Source organism: Buteo buteo, chromosome 26 (assembly GCF_964188355.1).
Source record: "Buteo buteo chromosome 26, bButBut1.hap1.1, whole genome shotgun sequence".
NCBI classification, from domain to species: Eukaryota; Metazoa; Chordata; class Aves; order Accipitriformes; family Accipitridae; genus Buteo; species Buteo buteo.
The window spans coordinates 1,706,409-1,722,807 of NC_134196.1; the positions used below are offsets into that span (position 1 = coordinate 1,706,409).

Consider the following 16,399-nt stretch of genomic DNA (forward strand, 5'->3'; position numbering starts at 1 on the left):
TGTTGTGGTTTAACCCCCATCACTCCGAACGTCCCCCCCCTTCCTTCTTCCCCCAGCTTTGTATGCTGAGCATGACGTCCTGTGGTCTGCAATACCCTTTGGTCAGTCGCGGTCAGCTGTCCCGGCTGTGTCCCCTTCCAACTTCTTGTGCCCCCCCCCAGCCTCCTCGCTGGTGGGGTGGGGTGAGAAGCAGAAAAGTGGCTCTGTGTAAGCACTGCTCAGCAGTAATGAAAACATCCCTGTGTTATCAACACTGTTTTCAGCACAAATCCAAAACACAGCCCCATACCAGCTACTGTGAAGAAAATTACTCTATCTAGCCAAAACCAGCACATCCTATCACTACAGGCCCTTGATAAAAGTCCCTCTCCAGCTTTCTTGTAGGCCCCTTTTAGGTACTGGAAGGCTGCTATAAGGTCTCCCCGAAGCTTTCTCTTCTCCAGGCTGAACAACCCCAACTCTCTCAGCCTGTCCTCACAGGAGAGGTGCTCCAGCCCCCTGATCACTTTTGTGGCCCTCCTCTGGACCTGCTCCAATACTGACCCCTGAGGAATGCTACTTGTCACTGCTCTCCACTCGGACATCGAGCAGTTGACCACAACTCTTTGAGTGCGACCGTCCAGCCAATTCTTTATCCACCAAGTGGTCCGTCCGTCAAATCCATGTCTCTTCAATTTAGAGACAAGGATGCCTTGCAGGACAGTGTCAAAAGCTTTGCACAAGTCCAGGTAGATGATGTCCATTGCTCTTCTCTTATCCACCAGCACTGTAACCCCATTGTAGAAGGCCACCAAATTTATCAGGCACAATTTGCCCTTAGTGAAGCCGTGTTGGCTGTCACCAGTCAGGTCCTTATTTTCCATGTGCCTTAGCATAGTTTCCAGGAGGATCTGTTCCATGATCTTGCCAGGCACAGAGGTGAGACTGACTGGCCTGTAGTTCCCTGGGTCTGTCTTTTTTTCCCTTTTTAAAAATGGGCGTTGTTTCCCCTTTTCCAGTCGGTGGGAACTTCCCTGGACTGCCATGACTTCTCAAATATGATGGATAGTGGCGTAGCCACTTCATCCACCAGTTCCCTCAGGACCCGTGGATGCATCTCGTCAGGTCCCATGGACTTGTGCACCTTCAGGTGCCTTAGATGGTCTCGAACCTCATCTTCTGTGGTGGGTGGTTCTTCATTCTCCCAGTCCCTGCCTTTGCCTTCTGTGACTTGGATGGTGTGGCTGGAGCACTTGTCGGTGAAGACCACGGCAAAAAAGCCACTGAGTACCTCATCCTTCTGCATGTCCTGGGTAACCAGGTCTCCCATTTCCTTCTGGAGAGGGCCCACATTTTCCCTAGTCTTTCTTTTATCACCAGAATGAACCAGAGGCTGTACTTTCACATATACTTTAAGTCACTTTATGCCAGTACTGGAGCTGCCCATTTTCTAATTCTGGAACACATGCTTCTGCAGCCTTGCACTAAGCCAAATCGGGAAAATAATCCAAGTTAAAACAAATGTGACTAAAAATCCTTTTTAATTCACTTCCCATGGCAGCCTCAGAAACACATGTATCAGTTAAAAAAACCTGTATGTAAATAAATAGCACAAGGTAGGGGAAGGTGAGGATTTCTTTTTTTCAGCCTCTGTGCCGGATTACATTTTGTGAAACTAGGACCTCATTTATGGCATGTAAGATGTGTTTTGATGATGACTGGAACTCTTCATTATGCCACATGTTAAGCGTTTACAGCATGCTATTATGCAGCTGAGTGGTTAAAATAAATAGTAAGTCTTCTGGTCTAGTTACATTTCATGTGTTACGCTCAGTACTCACTGTGCTGACTGCCTTCTAGTACTGTACCCACAGAACTTCTTGCCTAGACTTTCATTTGTATTACGTCTGCCACAGAAGTATAAAATACAAACTTGTGAGTGCTTTCATGTCTTTCACTACTTTATTGACAGAGACCATACCTTATTGATTTCTTGTTCTTTTTTAAATTTTTTTTTTAAATTTTATTTTGTTCACCATCTTTTCCAGATCCACAAGCACCTGTGGTCCCATACTGGCACTTGCCTGGCTTGGGTATTATCGTCTACCTGCTGAAACAGAGCACTAGTGATTTCTTCAGTTACTATGATAGCCATCGTCAGAGTGTTAACAAACTGCAAAATGTGGAGCAACTCCCACCAGATGAAATAAAAGAGGTAATAGGTCTTCTGACTCTGTAGTCTCTGTATTGTTTGTAACTTAGACATAGCTGTAACAGACTCCAAAGCATCTTGGATAAGTAAATAGTTCCAGGTTTTGTGCATATTCCTTTCTACTGTTGATGAAGGGGTCCATAGAATGAGTGACCTAAAACTTCAGGGAAAATATTGGGCCTAACTTTGTAAAAGTTGTGATTTTCATTATAGTTGCTTGGGGATACATTTAATTTCTCCATTTTTTTAGTCAGCAAGGTTATGCAAATTCAAGATGCAGAGCACATTTTTAAAGAAATAATAGCTGACAAGGAAGTTCTAGGTATTGATAAGTAATTTTATTTGCTTATTCTTTTGATGCTCTGTGATTTGCTACAATCTTCTTGTTTTTCTTCTTCTTATCACAGCTGTGTCAGTCAGTTATGCCAGCTGGGGTTGACAAAATCTCCACTTCCCAAAAATACGTTTTGGCAAGGCGACGCCTGGTGAAGCTGATAAACAACCGAGCCAAGCTGCTTTCTCTCTGTTCTTGTATCCTTCTAAAATTGAAATGACCTCAAGGTGATGCTCCAGAAAAAGCAGAGAAATAGGAACAGGTTCTTTACCTAAATTTCTGACCACTTTGAACAACGCTTTTTGCAAGAAGGAAAATTGAAATTCTGAAAATTAAATTAGTAAGAGGGTATTGTTCTGCTATTGTCAGAATGTAAATATTTTCAAGTTAGTAATTCCCATCATGGAGACCCTGCTAGGACTTTCTGCAACATTATAATGGAGGAGTTATTACAGCCCAGCTCTTCAATTCAGTATCCAGACCCACTAAACATTTGCATGTGTACAAGTGTGGTGGAAGAAATATTTTGACAAATAATTTTGAGGTGCCTGTCAGAGCAACTGGAGTTTCCAGTCTTACTGTCAACCTTGCATAAACCTAATCTCATAAACACCAGTAATTCTATGGAAACAGATAGTCACACACAAAATAATTGTCTGCAGTGGATCAGATTTTTCCTCTGAAAGCTAATTTGGGAAGCGTGTGCTCTTGCAGACTTACTTGTTATAACTTAAGATGTAACTGCCATCCCCAGCTTTATAACCTCAGCTTTAATTCGCTGTCTCTGCAGCTGAGCTATCATTACAAATCACATGAGCACTCACACCCTGCTGTGGTGCAGTGCTGGTTTAAAGCCTCTTCAGGGTGAGTAGCAGTCACTGAAGCAACCTCGCCAGCACTGCTCTTGAAGCAGGTACGGAGAGTGCAAGTGATCCATTGCCAGGCCATAGCGGTGAGGGTGAGAAGCTTCTCTTGGAGGAGGTGACAAATGGTTGAGCTAACATCTTCAGCTGCTTCAAAGTGTATAAATATGCTCATACAGTAAATATACAATCTAAAGACAACAAAATCAGACTCCTTCACTTAGATGTGTCTACAGATATTATAGAAACATGTCTCTTCATTCTTTGGCGTCATCTGGAACACTATCTACTGCATTGCACACCCACCGACTCCCAAGACCCGCTGCTGTCCTCCAGGATGTCATTTAAGAAAGGAAGGCTGCAAGGTAAAATTTCTCAAACATCAAAGTGCCGTTGAATAACTTCTGATTGTTAACTTTAAAACTGATTTGCTACTATTAATATTTTGCCATTTATATTTAATAAAAGAGGTTTGGTTTCGATTTGGTATACCTTTTTTTTTTTGTATTCTCACTGGAGAATTGGTAATACAAATATTGTTGAGTCATAGACTTTTGGGTTTTGTCTATTACACATAACCTCCAAAGGAAGGTAAAATTAAGGCTTTTATTTCTGTTGTTCAAACCAAGTGAAGTTCAAATAATATAATCAGATCAGTGATTCAAAACAATTTATGGGAAAATATTTCAATAAAATAATCTAAGATGAAATAAAGAACTAAAATTAATATCGGTGGGTTTAAAAGTATTTTCAGAATTGTAGGCCCTATTGATTCAACAGAAGATTTGAAGTTTGTTGAATTTTGTTTTTTAAAAAAAATAAAAAATAGGAGTGGAAGTCAGTCAGAAAGGGAGAAGTGACCCAGAGAAGAGCTTTTTGCTTGAAGTGCTATGTTGTATGATCAAAATTATTTATGGCTCTTACTTAAGGTATTTTCTTTAGATAATTTAAGTCCAAAAATGAGTATAATTTCTAATGCACAAGTTTACTGACCAATTTGGAATACTGTGTTTTAAACTCATTTTGTAACTTGATGTGGAGAAGATAGTGTGGAGCAGCCAACATAATTTTAACGTCTCATTTTCTATTACTAGATTCCTTTGGTTCAGAGCCTAACTTGGATTTCAGCAGCGGACTGAATCGAGTGAGCCAGCATGATATTGAACAGGTGAGATGTGACAGTCTACTGAAAAGTACCGAATGCGCTTGATTACCATACAGCTGTTGAGAGCAGTCTGACTGTAGCTTTCCCACCTCTGAACAACCTGTGGTAACACCAACAGGATGTAACTTAATTTAGGATTAACGAAACGTTGCAAAATTTGGGGGGCAAGTATTATGATGCAGGTATCAGTTGTGCTGCTGCACACATATTTTCGAGTCTTCATATAAAAAGTTAAATGAAAAATGAGCTAGGCTTAGCAAAAAAATGAATTTTTTTTTTTTTTTTTGTAAACCAGTCAAATGGAATGTATTTTTTTTAGTAATAGCATTCTGAAGACTTCAGTTATCCTTGAAAGACTCGCAACATGAGGGCAGGATTCCCAGTCTTCTGTGATACTATAGCTGTTTACTACAGGTCACCTGCAGCTAGGCTGTAGAGAAATGAGACTGAAAAGGGTAACAGAAACTGAGGAGACTATAAAACGTGAATGTTAGCAAAGAAGTGATTTCTGCTTACACAGTGATTTAATGGTTTGTGTAAATTTGATGCAGAGGTGGCAGGAAAAAAATACCATTAATAAATCCCACTAACATTTCTACTGCTGTTTGTGCAGAAAAATGTGCTCAAAACCTGTACAGTCTCAAGTACCCTTATAAGATCTAGAATTATAAGAACAGTTGTGTTTTTTCTGATGAGGCATCTGTCTTATTTCATTTGTTCAAAAGCAAAATATACAGTAACATCTTGCAAAAATACTTAGAATGTAATTAATTTTTTTCAGGGATTGTTTACATATGTATTAATGAAAAACTGTTGTCTATGCACATGAACTCTGCACTCCTAAACAGTCCTTAAAAGACTAGGTAAATTTTAATGGGAAGAAGTGTTTGTATGACTGTAACTGAAGAAGCTGAATTATATGAGACTGTTTAATTCCTAAAACTTGGAGGGGTTGTAAGGTGGTAATATTTGGGTAATGTGTAAATGCTCTGAGTCACCCAAAAACTTCTGTAGAAAGGCTATCCATTATACAATTTAGAGAGAAAAAGGTAAGGGAAGAATGCAAGCAGTACTTATTAGGGGAGTCAGAAAAAACATACTTTTGAAAGTGGCTTAGAGAATAAATCGTAGTTGACAGGTAGTTGATGATGGATAAACTGACATTCCAGAAAGAGAAGATTTTGTACTGATGACTGCAACAAATCTGTTTCTCAGCTTCAGATAGAAGCCACAAACAGCTTTGGTGAATCTCTGCAGAAGAAGCTCCTGGACATCGAAGGATTATATTCTAAGGTTCGGTCACGATACACCTTTATTCAAGCTCTTGTTAGACGTATCCGTGGTCTCCTAAGGATATCAAGGACCTAAAAGACTCTGATACATGTTGCTTGCCTCTCGAAGCAGTATACTAGTGCAGGCCTTCTGGATCATCAGATTTTATAGATCATACATTTTCTAAATAATGTCAGAAATATTTTGTTACTTTTTTCTTATCCCTATGGATCAGTTTTGTGTATTCTTTCCTACTGCTCCCAACTTGACAGGAAAAATAAAGGATTGTTTTTAATGGAGTTATGATTAATATAAATATCAAGCAAGAAAGAATTCTGATGGAGGACATAAGGGAGACAAAAGTTCTGCAGCTGTGGTGATACCACATTTGTGGATGCTTTCAGAGAAAACTAGAATGTCTGTGTCTGTTGATGCTGCTCTTGCTTCACACACAGGTTTAATGAAAACCTGGGGTTCACGTTTCAGCTCCTGCAGACTGTGGTCACTCTGGTGTGGATTCTGTACGAAAGGTGATCATTTGACAGTGTCAGCTGCTTGTTTCTGCTCCCTCTTGTCCTGCCTTTTTTCAGCTGACAGAAGTAGAAGCTGCTTCTCTTTGGACAAGTCTAGATAAGGGGGGGGAAAAAAAGGGGAAAGTCATGGAAGGTGACTGCCCTGGGTTTGGTTCTTATGGCTTGGGGGAGTAAAGTTTTCTGTGCTGTGCTTGCTGGAACAGGAGTATAAATACAGAATAAAATGCATGAGGAGGAAGGCAACATGCTTGAGTGGTAGATTGGTTCTATAGTTAGATTGTTCTCATAAGAGATATTCCTATCTCCTCGTCTCTTATGTAAAAAAAGAAAGTGTAACCACTGATTGTTGACATGAGATCTGTTGGATTTCTCTCTTATTAGAGTCTGATCTTAAAGCCCAGTTCTCCATGTGTGCCTTCTAAATTCTGTCTGCCCTGTGTTTTCATTACTTAGTATTTCACGTTTTTTATGATTTTATACTTATTCATCTGCACAAACTAGTTACGAGAATTACATCATCTTTTATGCAGGGATGACGACAGCCCTGCTCTCAGATGATGGTTATTAGCTGTTCCACAGGAGCAGCTCGATATTAATGGTTTACAGAGTTGGACGTTGTTGATTCTCCAGAGGGTTCTTCTTGCTTCTCTACCCTCTCAGCGGAAAACGGGAAGTAATGAACCGAGTTTCTCCTTAACTACAGGAATATGACTTTGGAATTCTGCCGGCTCCGAGGAATTCGCTGCACTTTATAAAACGCCGTGATGGTAACCGGCTGGTGGTGGTGTGGGACGTGGGGAACGTTCGTGCCGTGACTTTGTCCTGTGACGGGCCGTCCTCGGCTCCCGGTCTCCTTCCCCCGGGGCCGCGCTGGTCCGTGGTTATTTCTTCGCCTTGATGGCGGCCTGAGGCGCCGGCGGGCGGGAAGCGGGACGCCGGAAGCCCCGCCCCTCCCCTCCGCCCCGCGCTTCCGCCGCCGCAGATTCGCCACGCTTTTTTTTTTTTTTTTTTAAATTATTTTTTTAAACTCTTTCCTCCCTTTACTCCTTCCCGCCCGGCTGCATCCGCGCACGGGAGGGCGAGGGAATCCCGGCGCTCGCCCCTTCCCTCCCTGGCCGAGGCCGGTCGCCGTCGTCCGGGCTCCGTGTCGAAACGGCGAGGCGGCGGCAGAGGGGGAAGCGCCGCGTTTACTCGCCGCGGCGATCGACGTGGAGCCTCCGGGCGGCGGCGGGGCCGGCGGAGCGGAGCGGGGACGGGTGGAGGAGCCCGCGGCGTCCAGCGGCTCGACATGGGTGAGGAGCGGAGCGGGGAGGCGGCGGGGGCGGGCGGGAGGCGGCGGGCCGGCCGTGAGGGGGCCCTTTCCCGCCGGCGGCCTGTGGAGCCGTGAGGGGACGGGGGCGGGGGGGATGTCGGAGGTTTTAGGGGACGGACGGGGAGGTTGTGTCCCCGGGGGGAGGCTGTGTCTGAGGCAGCGTCGCCCCTGACAGAAAGTCGGCGCCAGGCGGCCCCCCCGCCACCCCCTCGGTGGGAGAGAGCGGAGGGGAAAGGGTGGAACTCGTGGGCTGAGAGAAGAACGGCCTCGTGGGACAGAAAGGAGGAGACTAATAACGGTAACCATAATAAAATGACAATAACAATAAAAGGATTGGAATGTACAAAACAAGCGATGCACAGTGCAATTGCTCGCCACTCAACGACCGATGCCCAGTTAGTTCCCCAGCAGCGATCCCCCCCAACCAGCTCCCCCCAGTTTATATACTGGGCATGACGTCATACACTATGGAATACCCCTTTGGCCAGTTTGGGTCAGCTGTCCTGGCTGTGTCCCCTCCCAAATTCTTGTCCCCCTCCAGCCTTCTTGCTGGCTGGGCATCAGAAACTGAAAAACCCTTGACTTGGTCTAAAACAGTACTCAGCAACAACTGAAAACATCAGTGTGTTATCAACATTCTTCTCAGACTGAACCCAAAACGCAGCACTATACCAGCTACTAGGAAGAAAATCCACTCTATCCTAGCCAAAACCAGGACATGTAGGAAAAGCATATTGGAATATAAAAAGAGGGAATGGGAGGTGTCTGGCAGTAAGCAGTGTTACCGACTGAGAGGAAAGAGTTACCATCTCTTAGGCCTCCATGGATCGCACAGTACCCTTCTACTTGAAATGTTGCTGTCGAAATCCCTTTTGCAGCTCAGTTCTGTGAAGGTTATGTGCCCATCTCACAGTGAACGGTGCCCCGCACAGCACTCTGCAAACCAGCAACGCCTGGTCCCTTACGCCTTCCCTTTGTTCTCCAGGTCTGTAGTGTGCTTGGCTTCTGGGATGGGATGGGCTTAGAAGAAGTAAAACAACCTGTTATCTGTTTGAATTCCTCCTTATGCATAAGCACACAGCGCATTGGTCCCTCCTTTCCCTGGAAAGGCATCACGCATGCCTAGAAAGGCAGACCGAGGCAATAATTTTTATCAACACCTCTTTCGATAAGATTTTGGTTGCAAATCTTCTCTAATTTGTCTCTTCTCCGATATGTTTATCAAATGTGATTCTAGCTCATATGGTGTTTCATTACCTTTTACAGGGTTTAGGTGGATTTGCAAAATTATTACTTAGTATTAGATATATTTGTTATAAAAACCATTGGAAAAAAAGTCATTGTTACTGGCTTAAAATGTTATTATTCTTTCCACACTTAAACATCTAATAGGCACAAATCAGGTATTAGTCTGGCCACAAGCACTTTTACATGCATTTAAAGGGTAAATGAGATGTTGGGGCAAGCCAGATTTCAAAAAAAAAAAAAAAAAAAGGCGGGGGGGCAGCTTCTAGACTTCTCTGTAGCATTAACGTACTTAATTTAGTGCAGCTTCATAGTTTATAACGGACTGTGATTTGACATGTACCTACTGATTTATACTTCATTTTAAAAAAAAAAAGAAATGGATGGTCCTGTGGGAGACCATAAACATCAGGAAGACTTCTTTCAGGCTTCAGCATATCCTTGTATAGTCCCTTGCATTGAAAAGACAGAGTCCAATACAAACAAAAAAGAAGTTGGCTCAGATTTTGGTAAATGAGAGAAAAGGAAAAAAAAAATCCTAACCACAATGAGGAACCTTGATGCTGCTGCAACGTGATTTTGCTGGATTGAGCCACCATAAAATAGCAGCATAAAACCAGGAAAATACAACGTGGTTCAGCACACAGATAGCTGGGCCACAACCTGAACTTGTCTATTTTCACTGGAGAAAAGCAACATATTGCTGCTCAGTAAGAAATGAGGTCGATCTGTCTGCCTTTCCATATCCTCCATATTATTAACTGACACTAAAACATCTTTCTGTTCTGATTTTTGTAGGGGGCTTTTTCTCCACCATCTTTTCCAGTTTGTTTGGAACTCGAGAGATGAGGATTCTCATCCTGGGACTGGATGGAGCAGGAAAAACAACCATTCTCTACAGGTTACAAGTTGGAGAAGTTGTTACCACCATTCCAAGTAAGTGATAAGTCCCTTAGTGAAAAAAGCCGATTTGCCTGTAACTCTAACACGTGAGCTTTGTCAGCTGAACTCGCTACACGCTTCTGTTGTAAACAAAAGGACCTTACGTTGTGGGAGCCTCGCACTGTTGTATTTAAGAACTTTCTTGCATAACAGTATTACAGTGTGCTATAGGAGTACTGCATAAAGGAATATCTTATGCTGCCCTGCTGAATGCAAAAAATATTTGACCTTAAGATTGTTACCGTGATTTGGCAGGCTTTTCTTGATAGGTTAAATGGTAACTGTTGACTGTATAAGTCTTTTGTCTCTAAATATAGCTATAATGTGAACTCCAGAGATCATTATTACTGTACAAAAAAATATTTACATAGGATGATGTCAGTGAGTCGTACCTATTTAATTTCTTTTTTTTGACAAGGGTCTTCAGTTTGTTATATAAATTTTTCTGTTTAATGCAGAGAAGAAGAAATCAGGTGGTTTAACTTTACATTATGTAGAAGGTGTAACAAAACTCAATGTGAGATCTCATGAAGGAGATGATGCTTATTTAAAAAATGGAACTGGTTTCACCAATTGTCTTGGCGTTCATGCAGCCATACTCACCTATTGCGAACACCCAGATGCGTGTGCCGAAGTGGTCTGGCCAGGATCGCTCTGCGTAACGTGAAGGACAAGGGTCACTTGGCTTTTGAGTCCCCGTCATGTCTCTTGGGTTCCTCTTGAATGGCCACGATAAACTGACTTTGGTCAGGTCTTTCTTACCTTTTAAAAGAAGCCAGCAGTTTACTATGCCATAATCCTTTTGCTCTAGGGTTTTACTTATTTCAGCCTCCATAAATTTTAGGCAGTTTGCATCCATCGTTTACTTCCCTGTGTTATGTTTCTCTGGGTCGGCAGGAGAAGGAATGACATACGTGATGTGCTGTAACCTTATTGCCATCTTCCAGATACTACAGCATCAAGTCTTCTGCTGAGAAGTTGGTTCTGCTGCGGTCTTACACGAGAGCGCAGATCTGGTGTTGACAGGAAGGACATGTTCCTTAGTGTTTTATTACTGTCAGTTATGTACTTGGTTATCAAAACAGGCCACCATTCCTTTAACCCTTGCTCTGTTTCTTTTGATGAATTCAGGCAGGCTTCTGTTGATTTTTAACAACTTTAGCATTTGTTACAAATCTACAATATGTTTACAATGTGTTTTTATCATTCAAAGAAAAAACTTACCGCATTATTTTGAGCCATAAATGTTTGTTGGGCTAACTTCGCCAAGGGCATGAACTTCATTATGTAGCTATAGAGAATTTTCAGGTCTGAAAATTTTAAACTAAGTGCTGTACTGTTCTTCAGAAATCTAAAGAAAAATTGCTAACAGTGAAATTGTTTAACTTTGTTTCAGCCATTGGCTTCAATGTTGAGACAGTGACATACAAGAATCTGAAATTTCAAGTTTGGGACTTGGGAGGACAGACAAGCATAAGGTAATGGATCTCTTTTAAAAGATACAATTAAAATTCTCTAAAAAGTGCTAAGTTGTTGGAATTCTCATAGCTGGCCCTTTGGAAAATTGGTTAAGTTTTAAAAACAGCCCAGCATCAGAAGAGCACTTTGATCTGACAGAATTCAGTTAGTAAAACCTGTTTTGGACTACAGATTGGAAAGAAACAAGTGGCTGTTTTCACTTGCATGCAGTTTTGCTTTGCAAAATGAACTTGCTTGTGTAGTAGGCAATTGTGTAGCATTTTGAGACAGAAGGAAGTGGTGGAAACCTAAAAAGATACTTAAATATTCTTAAGAATGTAAAGCTAAGAAGTTGAATTTAGGTATTAGGTTGAATTTAGCTTTGCAAGTTTTGTAATGAGTCATTATATGCATAACTGCAGTGATCTCTTCAGTAGCCCTGTATGATCTCATTGTGATTCCTTTCTGCATGCTAGGTAGTAAGGTGCAGTGTAGTTAGGTTAATAAGTAAGGTGCAGTTAGTAAGGTGCAGGTTCCTTCTGGTTTTAGCTTCAGTAAGAAAGGTAATTCTGAAAAAGGTGGGTTTTTTTGATCCTTGTTGATTACTTGCCTGTATAAATTAGTCATTTAAGATTTCTCTGTTTGTACTTTGGTGACCATGTTTATCTGTGGCAGAAGCTTGCATTTAAACTTTTTGTTTCGTTGTCCCTCAGTTATGGACCTGATGTCCTGCAGGCTGAGTCCCAAATGAATCTGTCCCCAGCACTTCTGTCCTCCCCTCTTTTCAAGCTGCTTGTTGTTTTTGGGTTTTTTTTCTGCTATTGAAAGTATGTGTACTGTCTGTTCCTTTTTGTAGCCTCTTGAGGATATCTTCTACTTGCTTCCTGGGGCCTTTCACCCCAAAGACAGTTTTTACTTCCTCTGGGTGATCTGGTTTTCATTATCTGGCTAAAAAGCACTGCTAAAAGTGCAAATTATATGACTGGGACTTATCTTTCTTCTGCAGGCCCTATTGGCGGTGTTACTACTCAAATACAGACGCAGTCATTTATGTAGTGGACAGCTGTGATCGAGACAGAATTGGCACTTCAAAATCAGAGCTTGTTGCTATGTTAGAGGTAAGAAAACAAGGATGACATTGTATCAGTAGAACAGAAATTGAAATGAAAATTTTTTTTTTGGAGCAAATGTGATATTGATTCAGTGAATCAAGCGAAGCTCAACTTCACTTTTGAAACTTCAGCCCTTAGAACAGACCTGTGCAACATTTCTGACTGAAAACCACTAACTACACTGCAGATGTTTCACAGTTTTCTGCAGCATTGTCTGCATTTGTTTGTAGCCTTTTGGTCATGTGAAAATTTATCTGTTGGCCAGGACAGCTGCTCAGTACTTCAGCAGTGGCAAAGTCAGGCCCTGAAGAATTAACAGTAATTAGTATCCTACTGTGTGTGTTCTGAAGCTGAAGAACATACATATGTAGAAACAGGGTAATATGAGCAAGAAGATGAGCTGAGCAAAACTTGCCTCCCCCACCCCCCCAAATTCCTGAATTCCTGCAAGTTTTTTGATATGCCTTGTTAAATCCAACTACCAGCTTGTTTCATAATGTAACAGGCATAAATAGCCATATTTTGAAATTGCTACTATGTGGTATTGTGCTGGAATTGAAAGTAAGTACCATTCTTTCACTGAAGAATTTTGTAAAGAACAAAAATCAGAAAACTGAAAATCATTATGAAAGCTGCTGAAGCTTCTTTTCATTCTATGGATTTTCTCTGCTTAAATTCAATAAAAGTCTCTGCAACAACCTGTATGATTCTGCTTTTTTTAGGAAGAAGAGTTGAAGAAAGCCATTTTGGTGGTGTTTGCAAATAAGCAGGACATGGAACAGGCCATGACTCCCACAGAGATGGCAAATGCGCTTGGCTTACCGGCTTTGAAGGACCGAAAATGGCAGATATTCAAAACCTCTGCGACTAAAGGCACAGGGCTTGATGAAGCAATGGAGTGGTGAGTAACAGTCTTGTTATGCTACCTTCATTAGAAAAATAGCTGTTACAGGTTTTAGTTTTTTGGGTTTTTTTTTGAAGACTGGATTGGTAGAAGGTCTGTCTGACATAAAAGACAAGAGTCCACATTAGAAGAAAGAGTAGCTTTCTCCCGAAAGTATTTCAACATAATTTAAATGACTTTCCAGTAAAGTGACTTAACCTTTTTCCTAGGTTGGTGGAGGCCTTGAAGAGCAGGCAGTGATACAAAGCTGACCGCTGCAAAGAAGTTTCAGCTATATCCAACAACCATCCTTCTTTCTGCAGACAGGTATTTTCAGGCCACAAATGCTTGTAAATAGGACAGATTTGAGTTTGACTCCTGTAACATGGATGCCTCTCTTGATTGTAAAACTGAACCAAGTGAATGTCTGTGTACAGTATGATATTCCATTTCTTTCTGTTTAAAAGATGTACTTACATTAATTTGTATAAAAGTCTTACTGGCTGGGAAAGGGGTTTTTGTGTGTGTCCCTGCCCCCCTTTGGTGGTTTTAAGTTTGAGTGAGTGGCTATGATATTCATGTAATTAAAACACTAATAAAATCTGGAACTGTCAGCTGTACTCATATGTGTGTTGCTTTGCTAAAGGCTGCTCGCTTACAGAAACAAGTCCAGCTGCTGCCAGAGCTAACCAACAAACAGCCATGTAGCTGAACAGTTAAGGAAGTCTCCTGAGGCTGCTGCTGTTATACCTCAGAATCCTTCAGCATAGATGTGCAGTTAGAGTGAAGGACAGCAACAGAGATAATTAGCATAGCCCTAGCTGTTAACGTAGTGTTGGTTTTCTGAGAGGAAAATAAATGTCTTCAGTAGCCACCTACAGCCCTGATGTGCCAGGGCCACAATCTGGATTTAACTTCCACCTTCATAAACTGTTATTCCTGTACTCTCAGCTCAGCCAGAAATGACAGTTAAGTTGCTCAATATAGCTGCAGAAACTGAAAGACAAATCAAAGTCGTGAGGCAGATTGTTTTCTCTCCAGGAGCTAGGATGTGCACAGGCATGAACGCAGTCATCCCATAACCTATCTTTTAAAAATGAAGTAAAATTTAATATAAAAGATCATGGTGGTTGTCCATTCATCTGTACATGCTGTGGTAACTACACAAATTGAAAAGCTTTTAGTTAAGATCCTAGATGACAAAGAGGACATGAAAAAATACCAATAAATACAATTAAAATATGTAAATACTTTTTCTTTTAAAAACAGTAAGTAGTTCTTTAGCTTGAAATTACTCTTTATAAATTAATCCTCGAGGAAGGAAAAAGCTTTTTCATTCCACCATTGCTAAATCTTTCACCGCATGACTTCGAGGTCTCTTGGCCTTGTAGGTAGGGCGCAGGGATTCTATTTTTCTCTTCCTGGTTTCTGCTTTATTCTTATGTCTCTTCAGCTTCCTCCTTGCAGCAATGTCAGGGTTTGCTACAGTCTAGTGAAAAAGAACACATTTGTTTGTTGCAGCTAAACAAACAACTGTCCCTGTAAACGTCAGGTACTTCCTAAGAAACTGGTGACTGGTAAGACAATGCACAGGTTTTCTCAGGCTCCTCAAAACTGAGGGGATTCCGGCTGCTCTGCCCCGGTTTACCACCGCTCTTCGGGCAAGCGGGAACGCACAGTGCACTGTCAGCCAGAACCTGCCCAAGGGGCTGAGCTTAAAACAGTTTCTTGTGGAGTTTTGGAAATGAAACAAGGAAACTGTCCTAATTCCAGATGAAGTTCTTCCTCAAGCTCACCTTCCCTCAGAGAAACCCTATTTCTTTTTCCCAGAAGAGAAAGCAGAATCTTACCTGCAACGCCCTCTGCTTTTTCCTCATGGCTCTTTTCCGATTGGCCTGTTTCTGCACAGAAGAAAAGGCAAGCGAAAAAGCCTCCAGTCCAACTAACTTCTTGAGCAGTTCTATGATTTCTTGGGAGAGGTTCTTCAGTGTTGGATCTAATAAAACAAAATGAACTTGCTTAATCTTTTCAGCATATGGAATGAAAGCCAAGAGCCCAGTAGGGATTCCCCTTTCTTTACTGAAAGATGACTGTACTGATTTGTCTTGCCCAATATGCTGTAGAGACCAGAGCAAGGGCGCTTGTGAAATCTGCTGGTTCATCACCAGCCTTCCCAGAGGACCACAAGGGGCCCTTCACACAGGCAAACAAAAAATAATGTTTCTGAGAAGCAAGAGGCTTTTTTTCAAAAGGATAATGGAATCCCAGAGGTTATTAAAAGTATATAGCCACCAGGGCTCTTCTGGAATAGGCTTTGTTGGAAATAAAAATGATTCCAGCCTTGTCAGTCAGCATCTCTGCCCAATATGCACAGTAAGGCCTGGCTGAATGGTTAGGATCACTGGTTAATTACAATGTATTCACTACAATCACTGAAAAAAATATATTGGGGGGGAAACTACAAAGAGATGCTAAGGGAAAAGTGAGAGCAGGGCAAATGTTTCCCTCAGTCTTCCAAAGATCCTTCTTCCACATGCTTGTACAGCCTCCAGAGAAGCTCGTGTAAGCTGCTCGCCTCCACAACATCCTTCAGTGACAAGTTCCCTGGGTCTACAGCCCCCATCATGTGAAAAACCATCTCCGCAGTTACTCTGAAAAATCATTTGAAGGCTCCTGCTTCTTGTGCTTGTGGAAAAAGCAAAAAGTTGATCTCTATCCACTCACGATACTGTCAATTTCTACCATATCTTTTCCAAATCTCTTCTTACTTGCTTAGCTAAAAAAAAAGGTAGCCAAGGCAGCTGTTCCTTACCTACAACACTGTTACTGCGCTCCTCCTACTTTTTTCAGTTCTTCTGTATCCTTTCTGGGATGTGGGGACCCAGTGCTGCACACTGGATTTTCATGGCATATACAAACCACAGATTTACAGTAATCTTTTTTTTGGTTTGTTGTCTGTTCTTTTCCTGACATTGGATTTTGCTGGACTTAACACATTTTCATGAACTACCTAAACACCAGTGTCTTGCTCCTAAGCCAAGAGTCCCTTGTGTTAAATGGGAAGTTGGTTTGTCTTTCCCCCACCACGC

General features: G+C 41.8%; 3 protein-coding genes across 4 annotated transcripts in view; 2 read left to right on the forward strand and 1 right to left on the reverse strand.

The window, feature by feature from the left end:
• The window catches only part of NUP205 (nucleoporin 205), a 54,735-nt gene extending 48,611 nt beyond the window's left edge, over positions 1-6,124 (forward strand). For both annotated transcript variants that reach the window (XM_075057997.1, XM_075057998.1), the window contains 5 exons: positions 2,028-2,194; positions 2,599-2,722; positions 3,625-3,753; positions 4,483-4,556; positions 5,769-6,124. In XM_075057997.1, the coding sequence (XP_074914098.1) occupies positions 2,028-2,194; positions 2,599-2,722; positions 3,625-3,753; positions 4,483-4,556; positions 5,769-5,921 (647 nt within the window). In that variant the 3' untranslated portion in view covers positions 5,922-6,124. The remainder of the gene's footprint in view (positions 1-2,027; positions 2,195-2,598; positions 2,723-3,624; positions 3,754-4,482; positions 4,557-5,768) is intronic.
• Positions 6,125-7,492: 1,368 nt separating this feature from the next.
• ARL1 (ARF like GTPase 1) lies at positions 7,493-13,924 on the forward strand. The gene is made up of 6 exons (XM_075057999.1): positions 7,493-7,650; positions 9,714-9,851; positions 11,254-11,335; positions 12,322-12,433; positions 13,150-13,328; positions 13,541-13,924. Exons 1-6 carry the CDS (start codon positions 7,647-7,649, stop codon positions 13,569-13,571), a joined length of 546 nt encoding a protein of 181 aa, XP_074914100.1. The 5' UTR covers positions 7,493-7,646; the 3' UTR covers positions 13,572-13,924.
• A 470-nt stretch (positions 13,925-14,394) lies between these two features.
• UTP20 (UTP20 small subunit processome component) overlaps positions 14,395-16,399 on the reverse strand; it is a 64,835-nt gene continuing 62,830 nt past the window's right edge. The window contains exons 61-62 of the mRNA XM_075057996.1: positions 15,161-15,306; positions 14,395-14,799 (exon numbers count right to left, since the gene is read on the reverse strand). Coding sequence (XP_074914097.1) covers positions 14,644-14,799; positions 15,161-15,306 — 302 coding nt within the window. The 3' untranslated portion in view covers positions 14,395-14,643. The remainder of the gene's footprint in view (positions 14,800-15,160; positions 15,307-16,399) is intronic.

Excerpts from the sequence above, each read along its gene's own strand:
- ARL1 (XM_075057999.1), top strand. Across the intron at positions 11,336-12,321 it reads GGAGGACAGACAAGCATAAG|GCCCTATTGGCGGTGTTACT; the intron begins GTAATGGATCTC and ends TTTCTTCTGCAG. Across the intron at positions 13,329-13,540 it reads CTTGATGAAGCAATGGAGTG|GTTGGTGGAGGCCTTGAAGA; the intron begins GTGAGTAACAGT and ends CCTTTTTCCTAG.